Source organism: Aptenodytes patagonicus, chromosome 5 (genome assembly GCF_965638725.1).
Source record: "Aptenodytes patagonicus chromosome 5, bAptPat1.pri.cur, whole genome shotgun sequence".
NCBI classification, from domain to species: Eukaryota; Metazoa; Chordata; class Aves; order Sphenisciformes; family Spheniscidae; genus Aptenodytes; species Aptenodytes patagonicus.
In genome coordinates this window covers 9,662,919-9,679,116 of record NC_134953.1, presented here as the reverse complement: position 1 = coordinate 9,679,116, position 16,198 = coordinate 9,662,919, and the positions used below count along the sequence as shown (strand labels likewise).

At 42.3% G+C, this 16,198-nt stretch overlaps 1 protein-coding gene across 7 annotated transcripts in view; it reads right to left on the bottom strand.

The window, feature by feature from the left end:
• The window catches only part of PPP3CB (protein phosphatase 3 catalytic subunit beta), a 47,385-nt gene extending 35,253 nt beyond the window's left edge, over positions 1–12,132 (bottom strand). For all 7 annotated transcript variants that reach the window (XM_076338520.1, XM_076338523.1, XM_076338521.1 and 4 more), the window contains exon 1: positions 12,005–12,132. In XM_076338520.1, the coding sequence (XP_076194635.1) occupies positions 12,005–12,074 (70 nt within the window). In that variant the 5' untranslated portion in view covers positions 12,075–12,132. The remainder of the gene's footprint in view (positions 1–12,004) is intronic.
• Between the last annotated feature and the right edge of the window lie 4,066 nt (positions 12,133–16,198).

Below are 16,198 nucleotides of genomic sequence, written 5' to 3'. Positions count from 1 at the left end.
AGGAAGAAGGTCACCGGAGGAGCCCCACTAGAATCTGTGCTATTTAATAAATTCATAAATTACACTGAAAAGAAGGTAACTCATGGAGTGATGCAGCCTTCAGGTGAGTAAGTATTCCAGACAATGAAGAATAGGGCAGGCTATGAAGAGCTACAGAAGTCGTCCATGCTACTGAGTGGCTCAGCAAAATGTGACACATTAAATATTAATAAATGCAAATTAATGAAGGAAATAAATCCTAACTTTACATACAAAAATCACAGATTATAAAATTACTAATACTATTCAGAAGCAAGGTCTTTCCTATAGTTCTAGGAAAATACTCGATGCTGACAAGTCAAAGAAACCCAGAAAACTGAATATTAAGAATTATTAGCAAACAGAAAACAAAATAAGATGCAATTATGCCCTGATAAATCTAGTACGCAACTCTGGTTTGCCCACCTTACAAAAAAGAAATAATAACTAAAAGGGATTCAAGGAACAATAATGGAAATCAAAAAGTTAGAATGATTTCTGCTACAGGAGTAACTAAGTAGAGGAGGATTCTTCAGCCTAAAACCATGAAAACTAAGGGGGACTAACAGAGGTCTGTGACAGCATTAATGGAGAAGGTGAAGGGAGAGCAGCACTCACGCGCTCTCGACCCCTGAATGGCAGAAACGGGCAGGATGGACTCTGCCAGTTTGAAGTTCTGTCAAACCACTGACTAAGCAGCAGAACAAGTTCATACTACCAGCAAAAAACCTGTAATTTTGGGAGCCTACAACATTGCCATTGTAGGTTGAAATTCCTTCGTTGAGTTTGTTTTCCTTATTTTCCTGTTGCGCTGTCTGTAAAAAGATTAAGCTAAGAGTAGAGATTGTCCATATACTAGACACAACTTTAGAAATTACTGGAAGTATGAGAAGTCCTTGGATCCTGGCTTGTGAGACAAAAGCAGCCACGTGTGATCCATATCTCAAAGAAGTGGAGCAGATGAGAGGTCTGAGGTTGGGGACCAAACCAGGCTCAGCAACTGCCCACCCAGCACATTTGACGGCCGGCAGCTTACATGAATTCAAACAATAGCAGTTCAGTTACTGCACAAATGAAATACGGATGTGGGACATGGGAGGAGGATACATCAAAACTGCCACTAAGCAGTGCATCAGAATATTGTCGCACTCATGCAGGATTACAGGAAATAAAACTAATCTGGGGGAAAAAACCAAACACCACCACCACCCCCAAAAGCATACCACTATTGAAAGAATGAAATAAAAGAGAAAAGGAGCAAAACCATTCAATTCCTCTCCATTTAAATACTATTTCAAATAAGTTTAAAAAGAAAAATTGGAGAAACACATCTATTCAAAGATAAGAACAACTAGTAGTATGAATACACTTGTAGATAGATTATTCATACTTTATTTTCTTACTCTCCAAAGTTAAACTTCACATTCCAAAAATCAATGCTTAAATACGAAAACATTCACTGACTTCATTTAAATTGACTTCTAGATTACTAGCAACATATTGCTACCCTTCTGTTTTATGCAGTAATAAAAATCTATCAATAAAACAACTGATACATAAATCACATACACATATTCACTGAAATTAAATTCACAGAAATTAAATTCACAGAAAATAGACCAGAGAATTGTCTATTCTTCCTTTACAAAAGTTTCTAAGTAGGAAGAAGCTGAAAAATGTGCCTTGACATTACACAGTGTAGAACAAATTTGGCACTTTATTTTTGGACATAAAGTATTTTATTAACAGAAAAGAAATGGCATGCCTTTCCTTCCAGTCTCCTCTGGTAATGATTCAAGTTTCATTTGGAAGTGTTAAAATTCCATGTAGTCCAAATGTTAATAAACTTAACGTATTTAAGAAATCAAAAGACAACCACTCCTGTTCTATGCACAAGTGTTTAAAAACATAAATCTGTCTCTGAAAAGAGAAATCTATTGTTCCAAGATAAATTTAACTGATTTTTAGAAGTACTTAATTATGACCATGCAAGCATCAATTCTAGCATTCACCGTTTTTTTTGAACTTGACTTTCCAACCTTCACATTCTCTTAATGTTGTTTTTGCATTATTTGGAAGTTTATGTATCTGTACATAAATTAGTTTTAGGCCATTTCTTCCCCCACTTTTTTTAACACATGATTTGTGGGCCCACAACTGCCTTCAGCAATGCAAAGTTGAGCTCATCCTTTTATGAGAGACCAGACAATTCACGAAGTAGACTTCTCCTGCTTTAATTGTTGCAAAAGCATTGGAGATCATACTTTCCCAGAACCAAAGTCAATCACCTCCAAGACACAGTTTTGTAGGAATTGTGCTTCATTAGTTCTAGTATTATTCCTAGGTAACAATCTACTTAAGTGAAAGATGACCCTTTTTTCTTTTTGGAGATTTTTTGGGTGGATGCAGGGTGCGGTAGAGAATGGTCTGTTGAGGTGACCAGCTGTTCTTCATTCTCTTATGTGCAAATCATTACTGACTTATTATGACTACCAATGGCTGCAGAATTCAGAAAGATGGTGTTGACCTCTTCCTTATGACAGTTCAGAAATAGTTCAGGGGTTCTAAGTACATGGCAGATGAAATTTTCTTCTCTTAATAAAGTTCTTATGTCCACGTAATATATTTCAGATCGGATTTGCACAAAAATTAATTCTGCCTGTTTTAACTAACTACAGCTTTGACTACATCTGGCAAGTTACATTTTCTGGGAGGCTATAAAAACAGATGTTTCTGTCCAGTGTCTGGAAAGAACTGTCTCAAATTATTTGAATTAATATACTTATGAAGATTCAAATCAAAACCACTGTATATCCAGGGGTTATCCATAATGTCCAAAAATCACAAGTATTAGTATCAGAAGTAGTTAAGCATCTGTAAAGTTATATTTGCCTCATTAAAAAAATGAAGTCTTAAAACGAGTTCCTCAGAGTTTAACAAAACCCTTTTCACACAACACATGTATTTTCCTATTGCTCAAGAAAGATTTTTTTTCTTTTAGAATAATCTTCAGAGAAGGCAGAATAAAACATGGCTAAAGATTTTATCTGCATCACCCAGCTGAATAAAACAGTAATACTTACTATAAAAACTGTTTCTTTCCATTTTAATTTTTGTCTCAACAATAGTTAACACTATATTAGAGCTCATACCTTTGAAAAATACTACAAATATCTTTTAATAGGTTAAGGATGATAATTTTTGAAGCATGTAGACAATTTCTGCAAACTAATGGGTTTAATTAAACCTTTGATGAAGCAGTAATAGACTGTTATAGCCTAAGGAGAAAGAATTGCGGCATGTTGTGTTCCAAGACAGAAATATAATCCAAGTTTCAAAGTCTTTGTGCATAACCTGTGCTCTTGGGACTGTAACGGAATGGTAATTAAGAGGAATTACCCTAAGGAAATAACATGGTATTGGTCATTAAAGGATTCCCTTCTTCCAGCAAAGCTAAGCAATAGAAAAGCATTTAGAGATGAATCTCTAAAGCAATACACGCTGCGGTACAAAATAACAGATTATATCCTATTAGTAAAAGTATAGATATCAGTAACAAAGATAACACATCATGATTTATAGCAACATACAAGATTTTCTAAAACAAACCGTTGCTTACTAGTCAAAATTAATCAATTTTACTTTTAAAATATGTATGGATGATATGATTTTAACTATATTGATTCAAAATTTTAAACAGTAATGCTGGGAAAAAAAACAGTGAGTAGCTTTTGGGATTTGTTAACAAAAAGGTTTTGATGGTTTTTATTATTATTGTATATGCATTTACAAAGAGGAAAAAATCACCTTTCCTTTTTACTGCAGTACCACTTAAAACAGATATCAAAAGCAAAACCTCTAAACCTAGTTCTACAGAGACTTTCTACAAGCCTCTGGGTACATTTTTACCTTACAATAAAGCATGCTACAGAGATCCAAAAGTTAGCACCAATCTGAATGGATAAATTCACAGTACATTGTAGAGAGGTTCAAAAGTAGAACAACCACATTAGCATGGCACTTTACCCAACGTAATAATCCCTGCTCAGAGGTGCAGTATGGCAACTAACACAAACACGTTACTTCCAGACCCAAAGCAGATCTCACATCGCCTGGTAACTGAGTACAACAGTAGCTGCTAATAAAATCTTACAGGTAGATACTGTAAATTTAAACCACGCTGATATATATGCCCATTTTAATAACCCTGGTTAAATCTGGCATGTATCGGAGACACGCTGTTGGAACAGGCTCATGAAACAAGATGAGATCAAAGCCTCTAGACTAATGGTAGGAAAATATCAGGGATCAACCATACAAGGTACTGTACTTCCACAAGCAAAGTATTTTCTGCTCTTAAGACTTTAAAACTTATATAATTCTTTTCCTGTGACAGTGAAAGAAAATTAGCCATTTTTCCTCTATAATCAGGAGCCCATGACACGTTCCATGAACTCAGCTTTGGCTGTAAAAGCATGCTCAACGTCCCAGATTTCATTTTCTGTTTTAAGAGTTTGATTTCACAGATAAAGTCTCAGCTCACTTTACTAAGGTTACTAAACACAGACATTGTGTTTGTAAAGAATTTGTTGCTTTGGTGGTAGGTATACGTGAAACAGTATATAATGTTTACCTCCACAAAGTGATATCATATATCAATACAACTATGGTGTTGTGTGAAAAGATAGGCCAGCATCCTTCATTTTGTCAGCAGGTTTATTACCACGATAGCATGTGGTTGTCTGCAGTTTTTCTGTCGTTTGGTCAGGTTTTGTGGCTTTTGGTTTTATAAATGCATTGCTGTCTATGTATTGTCACTCAGAAGAAGGACAAAGCCTAACACCTAGCACATCTTTCAGTCTGTCCCTGGAGTTTTCTCACCTCTGCCAACATCTATACAGAAGAAAGAGATGTAGCACCCATACCTGCTATGAGGACAGAATATATCCAATTATCCTTCTGCATTTAGCAGAACAGGTTTGAAAAGAAATAGCATAAAGACATGACAGATGGCCTACAGACCAGCAACCTTGAAAATATTAGTTAAGCACAAACACACAGCAGCGTCTACTTGAATTGGAAAGCTAGAATCAATAGTTGTCAAAAGATACAAGTTATCCTATTCATCCCAAACAAAAAATCACAGATTCAGCAAAGTCAGTTTCTTGCGAATTATGGTATTTTTCCTAAATGCCACAAAAACTACCCCTTTACTCAAGTTTCTTTGAATGCATGCCGCCTGCTATATTAACAAGCATTCTAGAAGCAAGTAAAAATGACCCCATAAGCCTTGAAACCCTACAAAAGCACTGCAGGCACTATTTATTTTATCCTTACTTACCATGTACTTGCAGTCTTAAAAGTTTCACAGAATTCTAAATCTCAGATGAAACTACTGATATACTTAATATGCCATGGTGCATTCATCTTTTGTACTGTCTGTGAAATTTTTCAATTAACTTGGTTCATGCTTTTGGAAGTTTCTCTCAGGAGAAATACAATTATTTGTTTGAAAAGTATTTAAAGATGCTCCTCCCATTAAAATGGCCATAATGTGTTACGCCAAAAGATTATTTAGTGCTTAAGTGTGCTTCTGGCAATAACGGATTCATAGGTCTTTCCCTCCCCATACTCCCTCTTTTCCAGGCAGGGTGGTTTAAGGATTTCCTCTAGAGTTTCATCCAGACCATCATGTTTATGATCACTGATAGAACTATTTTTCACTATTTTGTCCAGACCCTGAATAGATGCTTTTATAGTTTTTGCCTCCACTGCACCTTATTGCTATGAACACCACCATTTTAATCACACGTTACATGAAAAAGTATTTCACCTTTCCTTTATATTCATTTCTGGAAAATTTTGTTTAGTACTGCATTTCTGCTCTTCACAGGGAGACAAGAATTACAGTTGTTTCCTATTCAACTTTTCCATTAAATATCATTCACGATGTAAGCAGTATCTAACTCTATCCCCTACTCAGCTGCCCCTTTTCCAAGTCACAGATTTCTCATCCTTGTTGCTCCACCTTGCATGAAAGCCACTCTGTGCCTCTGAACATATCTTTAGATAAAGAAAAAAATCAGGAAGGGGGACCAAAATTACATGCTGCTGTTCAAGATGCACATACAACACAAGATGCGTGTAACGGCATGATGGTGCATTCTCTTTCTTCTAAACTGATCTTCTAATAAACCCTAAAACCCTGTCAGCCTGTTTGACTGCCACTGCACTAACATCTTCAGAATATTACCCATACAGACCCTAATGTTTCTTTCCCAAGTTCACCGCCCTCTACGTTTAAGCAAGAATTGTTCTTTCACTTGTAGCATCTACTCTGCCTTTATCACAACAGCATCTCCTGCAACTTCTTTGCCCAGGCACTCAAACTAACAAGAGCTTTCTGAAACATCTCTGGAAGTTTACTATCCTGAATAAGTGTTATTATTTGCCATTCACTCTGTTTTCTAAATAACTTATGAATACATTTAAAGAGCACAGATGACAGATGTTAACCTCCCTCAACCATGGAAGTTTATTACCTATTAACATCCTTTCTTTCCTAACCAATTTTGATCCAAAAGAGGATACTTCCTCTTTTGCTTACTATAAAGGCTCCGATGAAGGAACCTGATGAACAGTTTTGCCTGGATCAACCAGCTCCCTGGCTCCTCCAAAATATTCTAACTATTTCTCTTGATTTCCATCCGTGAAAACTGTACCAACTCCTCTTTAATACTGTACTTCCCCAGGAACATAGCTGGTCCACTCTTTCTTACAAGTGCTATGAGTCTGCTTAAATTAAACTTACTGATCTACAGTTCTCCAGTTCAATCTAGAGTTTTTAAAAAAATGCTGCTGTGCTCCATTTCTCAGACTCAGAAGATGAGTTATGCCACAGGCTATGGAAAATAAATCCACGATTTTGCACCCAAAACCCCCAAAGAATTCCTTTAGAGTCACTACACAAGTATCTTCTGGTCCTGGGATTTTTTTTTTGAACATTTGTTTTGTTGGCATGTTCTGAAACCACTTACATTTCAGTAAGACAATTATTTGGTCCCACTCAGCAATAAGAATTGACTCATGTGTGAAAGAGTCCTTAGTTCCTTACGCAATAAACACACACGTAATTAGTTGCCAGATTTTTCTGCTCTGGCCTTACCTTCCCAAGCCTCAACTGCCAATTGGCCCTACTGAAATTAAGGCAGGCTTCCATTTTTGGGTGGAGTTTTGGGGTTTTGTTGTTGTTATTTTAAGATTCATTCATTCTAACCATCTTCTCAAAATTAAAAAAGAAAAAGTATAAGGCCAGTCAAACACTAACTTGTCAGAATTCAGTTCCATTCCATTCTCTCTCCCAAAACAAAACTGTGAATTTTTTTTTTAAAGTATGAGCTTTTAATACTCTCTTTGCTGCTTTTGTGGATCATTTTAGAATCATTTCTGACCAGCAGCATAAAGGCATTCTAAGTGCCTTATAATATTTTTAAAACAGCCTTCACGCTGTCTGTAAGCATTTATCCCTTCACCTGTTGTTTTTTTTACCAGACTCTGAATTTTAAAGTTAAATACTGCGATGATTTCTTTTTCTCCTACATGGAAATCATTGTTAAAAAGTAGCCATTGGTGTCTTAATTTAGGACGCTGCTCAAGGCCATGAGTTACTTCTCTTTGGGATTCTCTGAAGAGTTGTTTCAATGAGTTACCATTTAATATCCAAAATGACTGTTTGCCAATCAGACCGTATCATGACTTTTATCCAAATATAATACTTCAATACTGAAGCCTCCCGTTTCCAGAAGAATAGACATCATCTCCAAATTTAGCAAAAAGTATCCATGAGCTCAGCACGACAAGGTCCTGTGGATTGCTTCCCAAAGCCTCGTAACACCTGTAGCGGGCAAAGCGCAGTGCCGGGGAGGACAGAGTACTTCCGGGTACAACTTTGCGGTGTAGCTACTCACAGGTGGGTCAGAGAAGCCCTGGTGGGTTTGCCTTTGAGGGTTTGCCCTCAAAGGAAAGCCAATGAAGGCTCATCCCTGCCATGCCCAGGACCACTCTATCCAACTGTCCGAGCTTACAAGGGCTTCTTCCTCCTTGTCAGTGGAAAACACTTTACTACAAGGTAGTGAAACAGTTGTTTCAGTAGAAAAGATACAATACATTTTCAAATTTGAAGTACGAAAGTCACGTGCACTGAAAGGTCAAGCGCGCTGACTGAAGTCAGTCAGTTATCACACAAAAAGAAAGGCAAACCCAAACTCAAAAGAACCAGATACAGCAGTTAAATACTGAGAGAAAAGAATTCCCCTCCCCCCGCCCCGTGATTTTGACGAAACATAACAGAGGAACACGCTATCTTCCGTGAGACACTAAAACACTAAGTAACATTCTTCAAAGATGAAGAGGGTACCTTAGAAAATAGTGAATCAAGACGACAGGTACATTTTCTCATCTCTATTAAAAAAGCAGTAATAAAAGCCTCGCCACAAGACAGCTTTTGGGAACCAAATGCCAAAAACTGACTTTAGACACTCCAATTCCATAGCTAACCATTAATTTATAGGAAACTGCGTAAGTACAAATTACTTAGACAATTTAACTAAGCCATGAAAAGAGAAAATTTGAGCTTTTTATACATTTTAAAAGCAACCGATGATCTTTGATGATACAATTCGTATTTGGGAAGGTATGTCAGACCAGCACAGCTAGACTGTATAGACTGCATATTTAAAGCCATTATTATGTTTATTATATATATGGCTAATATGAACACTACACCCAATAACCTTTCAGATATTTTTCTAGATGTATGCACTTTCCCACTAATTGCTAAATATACAGGTCGAAATATAAAGGGGGACACATCCTAAATATTATCCTACCTTATTAGAAAATATTAGTTACTGGTGATACAGTAATTTAACCATTTTTTTCTTGGGTGAGCATCTCTTGCCCATTTCTGCCAACATATATTATTAGCAGTAAAGGATTTAATTTCTCATGGCCTCTGAAATTTAATGGTTTGTGTTATTTTTTCCCCTCTTCCAGTAATACAGAGGAAGAAAATAAAGCTAAAATAAAAGCTAGAGATGAAACAATGCAAATACCAGCAAGCATTAAGTCCTGAATTCACATTTCCTCCCCAAAAGACCTAGTATATGCATGAAAGCTGAAATATGGACCAATACACAGATACACCAGCTAACATTACTACATTTTCCTCTGTGGCTGTTCTCAAGGACCCGAGACGTTATAAATGAAACGTCTCAGCAAGGAGAGACAGAAAGCCTGGGTGCCCCAAGGATGTTTTTTCTTGGGAACAGAGCTGGCACACAAAAAAAGTAACATTTTCAGAATACTTTTACACTTTTTTTTTCTCCTACAGTGAATCACATTAAACATAATAAACACAAAAAATTATTGCCTTAAAAAGAATCCCTAAACCTTATTCCAGTCAATAAATTCACTAATAATTATCAATAAATAAGTTGATACTTATGAAAAAAAGAGGCCATTTCTACAATGATTCATAACATTACAGAAGTTAAAAGTATAAGATGTTATGCAACCATTTGAACTGTTGTCTTAACAGTTTTACCAGCACGCCTGGTCCACGCATTTCCAGTATAAAAAATTAACGCTTTTAGGTTCCCTGGTATGCAGTGTTGTCTTGACAAAAGCGGAGGGCCCACCTTAAGAGAGTATCGCCGTATCTGTAACCTGTTCATCGTACAATAGGTAAGAGTATGGTGAACATTTCTTGGTATGCGAGTGGCCACACATCTGTTTGTGAATAGGGATGTGACATAGTTGTCACATTTTAACATGGTTTCAACAAACGTATTTATGTTGCACAGATACTCCCACTTAGCACTGACATAACCTGCAATCTTGCACCCGAGGTCGCTGTCTAAAAAAAATACTTCCAACTGCACTGCACCTAATTGGGGGGGGGGAGGGACGGGACAGGGGACGACACCAAACCACCCTGTCCTTCATATCAAGAACACAGACAGCTTGGCACAGCTGTCCAGGCTTTCTCCAGAAGCCAGTGATTCAGCATGATAGGTATGGACAGGACAGGTCAACAGAAGGAATAGAAAAATGCTGCTATATGAAGACTTAACTGGTTGTGATTATGTCAGATGAAGCTATCAAAGCCTGATTACCTTTACAATAGTTCTGTATCCTACACACCCAGGTTCAAAAAAATACTGTAACCCCAGGCTGTAATCCTGTTAGAATGAAGCAAGTCCTAACTATGATTTTAAACAACCAGACGCACAGATCACATTTAACAAGCGGAATTATTAAGTGACTGGAAATCAGCAGGTTTTCCAGAGCACTCTAAAGCATCTAATCGCCTACCATTAGTTCTCCTGCATTGTTTGAAGAACTTAATTTGTTATAACAAATTACGGTAAAGGTACAAAAATTCAGCAAGTCTAAACACTAGACGTTAAAGTAGCACCAATGAGTACAAGTTTCCAATAGACTAGTTTTAACATTTTCTACTTTTACTCTTGCAATTTGTTCAAACAAATCAACAGGTTAAGCAATCCAAAATGAGTAACTTACTGTGAGTAAAGCTTTCCAGCTTACTGGAAAACATGCCTATTTCCAAAACATACTATGGGATTCCAAGGCTTTAATTAAGACCTGCTGAATACAAAGACATCCTTTTCATTTCTCAAGACCCCCTGTTATATAAGAAGTCAAACGAGCAGATCTCTGCCCCTTTGAAATCAGTCAGACCCTGTGTTCTTAGGAACATCAATCTTAAAAGCAGACTGCTTTGTGTACAACCACGAATCCCAAATGCCCACACTGCTATAGTCATATGCAGTTCAATACCAAAACCTTAGATATCAAAATAAAAATTAGGTGTAATTTGAGCAAACAAAACCTAGAAATTCTTTGAAGTGTTACCTATACTATCCTCTCAGCTGACAATTTAGATCTAACGAGTGTATTTTAGGATACTTTAGTTGTGAAGGATTATTGTCCCCACAAATGCTAAAATGACACACTTGATGTGCTCGGGAGCAAGGATCTTGGTATTTTACAGCATTTTGGTCGCTAGACCATCTTAGTTTTAGGCAGATGGATCTACTTTAAAACATTTTACTTTTTCTTCTGAGAAGTATAACGTTCGACTTTTAAAGGCTTCCCATGGGATCGTTCTACCAAGAAAGGCTACGAAGAAATAGATCAAGGTGAATTTTTTCCATCAGAACTGGGAACCTGAGACCAGCAGCCAATAGAAAGGGCGGCTGCACCTTCCCACTCCCTCTTCCTCGGCGCTGTCAGCTTCTGCAATTACAGGGATCTCCTCTGCGCAGACGGAGGAAAACCCCCGCAGAGAACGAGGCGTGAAGGGGCCAGACCCCAGGCGGGGAAGCCGGTGGCCCCCGGCCAGCTGAGCACACGCACACTCCTGCCAACAGCGCCCGGGCAGCGCACCTGGGCGGGATGCGCCAGGGCCGCAGGCCTCCGGCACCGCTTCCACCCTCACAGCCCCGCGGGCAGCTCCAGCGGACGGCCTGCCCCGGGGCTCACCGCAGGCAGGGACAGCCCCGCTGCCTTCCCGGGCAGCGTCCGCGCCCGGCTCGGCCTCCTCGCCTACGAGCGAAGCCGACCCCGGGTATTTCCACGCCCGTGCGGGCACCCCACGCCTCCGCACGGAGCCGGGCAGCGCTCCCGCGGACCCGCCGCTCCCATCCCCACCTGCGGGCAGCCCGGCAGGAGCCAGACGCCCGCGCGGCGAGCGCACGCGAGGGCACCTCCCTCTCCCCACGCGCGGGCGGGCCGCCTCCCCGAGCCCGGGCGCCCCCGGACGCTCGGGCGGCCTCCGCCCCGCCGGGGGTCGCGGCCGCCGCCCTCCGCCGCGCCGGGCAGCCACGTTCCCCGCACCCCCGCCGGGCCCGGGCCCGGGCCCGGGCCCGGGCGGCGCCAGGCCGCGGGTCAGGGGGACGCTCACCCTTGACGGCGCGCTCGCTGGTGGCGTGGGGCGGCAGCAGCAGCACCTTGCTCCCCTCCTTGGCGGACATCGCTGGGCGCTGCCGGGCTCCGGCGGCGGCTGCTGGGCGCGGCGGCGCCTTCGTCCGCCTCCTCCGCCGGCGGGGAGAGGGGCGCGCGGCGGCCGGGGGCGAGGCGGGGCGGGGGCGGCTAGAGGCCCCGGGCGGCGGCGGCCCAGCGGAACATGGCGGCAGGCGCGGCTCCCAGCTCCTCGCGCAGCGAAGGGACAGTCCGCCTCGGGCCCGGCATGCACCGCGCCGCCACCCCACGAGGGGACTACGGGAGCGTGGCGAAACTCCTGGCTCCGCCGCGCCGGCAGCGCGGCCGTTAGGGAGCGTGGCGAAACTCCGCTCTCCCCGGGGCGGCGCCTCCGCCGCGGGGAGCGGGCAGGGGCGGGCGCTGCGGCCCGGCGCCTCCGGGCTCTCCCCCTCCCGGCCGGGGAAGGCGGGCGAGGAGCCGGGAGCGCCCCGCCGCGGCGCGCCCCCGCCCCCGGGACGGGCGGGCGGGCGTCAGGCCGGGCCTGGGGGGCGGCGACGGGGCCGCGCGGCGGGGGGGGTGGGGAGCAGAGAGGGGCGGCGCGGCGGGCGGGAGGCCCGGCCTCCAGCGGCCCCTCAGCGGGCGAGGGCCGGCGGCCACCATGGAGAGCTCCGCGGGGCCGCCCCCCGCTCCTCGAGCCGGGGCAGGGCGGGCCCCCGCCGGCGGCAGCACGGCTGGGGGAGCCATTTTGTCAGACGGCGGAGCCTGAGGGGGCGGAGGGGCCGCCTTCCCCGGCCAGGCTGAACGGGGGGGACCTCGGTCCTCCCCGGGCACCTCCTCGGAGCGAGGGGCCGCATCCGTTCCCTCACCGGGGCGCCTCTCGCCTACACCACCAGTGGAAGAGGCCCCACAGCCTCACCTCTGGGGCAACGTTAGGTGGGGCCAAACCTAGGACAGGCGATGGAGAAGGGGGAAAAGGAAGGTCCCCCCAAGGGAAAGTCTGGGCACGGCTTACTGCAAGCTCCCACCACCAGATAATTCAGCCAAACTTCTCTGCTCCACCCTTGCAGCAGAAGGCCAGTGGACAAAGGAGGCAGCCCGGAGCATTAACGGCCCTGGGTACCGCAGCACTACCTGCCCCCTCCCAGTCCCCGACACCCCTCAAAGCTGCACGGGGGGATAACTGCACTGCACCACTGGCCTGATCTTTGCAAATGCAGTAGGCCACGGCCCCCCCAGTATGTACAAACCCTGCAAATTTTACGTACGGCAATAGCTCCAACCATATGCAGGGCGTAAGACAGGGCTTTGCCTTGGCAGAAAGGCTGGTACAACTGTACTAAATCTAAGCTAATCTGGTCATGCTTTATGACTATTCCATATTAAATTAACACACTGATGAAAAAAAGCTAAGTAGTTTCTGCGCTCCTTTGTGCCAGCTGTTAATTTCATCCTCTCCTCCAATTTAGCATAGCCTCAGTTGCACCAGTGCAGGTTGGCTGTAGGACTGCACTGTAGTCGAGATCACAGAAATTAGCTGGGTTTAAAAAACAACACCAAACAAAAAACACCCCCAAAAAAACCAAACCAAAAATCTCTGAATTTGGCATCACTTAAGTATCTGCCAACAAACCCAGTCAGATCTAGCAAACATCTAAACATACAAACATATTTAATCAAATGCAGTGTATCTAAACAGTTGCTGCTTTGCATCTCAGCTAATAATACAGCTCTCATGCATTATTTGTACTGAGCTGTGCAAACTATTTCACACAATAAATCAGGAATTTAAGAAAGAAAAGCTGTTCAGAGGTAATAGTTTCCAGCAAGGTCTTGGTTCTTGCCTCACTGAGGTCCAAGGGAAAAGGATGACATCTGAGGTGAGTATCTGCCATCTTCAGCATCAAAAGCTGTTTGGCTCAAGCAAAAATACATTAAAATTGATGGGTTACACAAGAGCTTGGTTTGACCTTATTTTTTTATTACAGTCCAAGCAAGAAACTTTGAATGAAATATCACTGTAAAGACATTCAAGGAAGCAACTGGAAATTTTAAGGGAATCAGAATTATAAACCCTTGGGTTATTTATTAATGACACTTGTAAGACTCCAAAGTTTTGGAAAAAGAGAATTCTATTAATTCCATGCCCACAAGTAAAATGTGTGCGTGCACGCAAAAAGAGAGCTGGGATACATTAGAGTATCATGGAAGAAATCCTGGATGACTATTTTGGATTTCATCGCTAAGCTTTCCAGTAGCAGGAATTACTACTTTATACCGCATGTTCTGCAAATGTCTGTCATTGTACAACCAGTTTAAAGGGCCTGTTTTTTAAATAGAACAAAAGCTGATTTGCTTCAATAGCATGCACGTGTATCCATTCAGAATATGCAGTGGGAGCATGGGATAGGAAGGGCAGTAAGTAAATGTTGCTCTTACTGACTTAGCGTTGGCTTAAAGTAGATCTGCTGGAACAAGGAGCAGGGGGAATGAATTCAAGTCTCTTATTTAGAATGAAGAGAAGCTCAGTAATAAATGCAGTTTGAATCTTTGACAGCGTGAAACAGGAGAGAGATTCTCATATTATAAAGAAATTCATTTGTCCATACATTTCCAAACACACAGGGAGCCCGAGACCTTGCTGAGTGTTGTCAGGAATCACCTCTCCACCTCACCTGAAGTGGAGTTGCAAGAGAGATGCCTCTTACTTCTTTCAGTTGCTCACTCCTCTCATGAGCCTGCAGCCAACATGCATCTTGTCTCCTGGGGTATGAAGTAAAAGGGGCTGACGCAGTCAGAACTCTAGTTGAGGAAAAAGCATAGTATAATTTTATTTTGTTATGATGCTGTGCCACAAGGAGATATTATCAGCTTCTAGGCAGCATACCTACTGCCCTGCATGCCGAAACACTTCCAGTCATACCCAGGCATGACCTGAAAAAAAGGCCCATACGGATGAAACCTTGCTGGTTTCTCCCCCCCCCATAAATACATCAGGTTGATGTGATAAATGGTGTTACGTCTCCCTACAAACCACACCTCCTTAAAACATTAAAAATAATAATTTGAATGACCTTTTTTTTTTTTTATAACAACAGCTAGAAAGAGAAGTTAGCTTCTCTTAACCCACAGTTACCTTGGGGTTTTTTTGTTGTCATTTTTCTAACATATTCCATCTTGCCTCATTAAAATACAGAGCAGGTGCCTTTGTCATTAGGACAATACCAAAACCTATATTAGGGAGAGAGAGAGAATTACAGAACTCTACTTAAGCCCTTTAGCTTGTCATTGAAGCTTTTTCACGTAGTATTGTCTCTAAATCTGCAAGAGACTCTGGAAGGGGCATTCACATTGCCCCAACTTACCTCATGGTGAAAGCAAAGCCGATTGATTCGGTACATCTTGTGTTCAAGGAATCAAACAATTTCTACTAGCACCACAAGTAACGTTATGATTGTAGGAACTTGGGAACACAGTTACAAACAGAAACGTGGCCTTGCAGGTAGAAGTCAGTGTGCCTTTACAATCCTGACAGTTTCACACAAACCTCCCACAAATGCCAGACAAATGAAAGTATTTCTGAAAAGCAGAGTCACATTTTACTTCCTGTTTAGCTTTGCCACCAAGTGGCCATTCCACTCCACACATTTTCATACCTAATTTAAGAAAAAAAAAAAAGCCTGATTACTATTCTGACTGGATATCCCAAACCACTAGCTAGCACTGGACTGCTTTCTGAACAACTGCTTTTGTAACGGAGAAACAATTCAGCAAGAGAAGCGCATGGAATAATCGAGCCAATCCATCTTATTCTGTACCATGGGGAATGGAGCCATTTGGGATGCAGATGAACCCTGTCTTCCTCCTGCTCCATCTCAAAGCAGTACACGCTGAAGCTGCACGCAAGAGATGTTTAAACAAAGAGGTGTTATGTTGAAACCTAGACTTTTCTGATGCCTCCCCTGACTGAGTACTGCAAGGCATAGTAGCAACTATATTTCAGTAAATCGTCTCCTCAGACAACAATTGCCATTTATTGAAGTTCAGACAGAAGTTAGACATAAAAACGACTATGTGAAATTCTGTAACCATCTCATGCAGGAGGTCAGATGATCAGAACAGTCCCTTCTGACTCTAACAGCGACATATCTTTAAAACTGGCACAATGCAATGTCCCAGA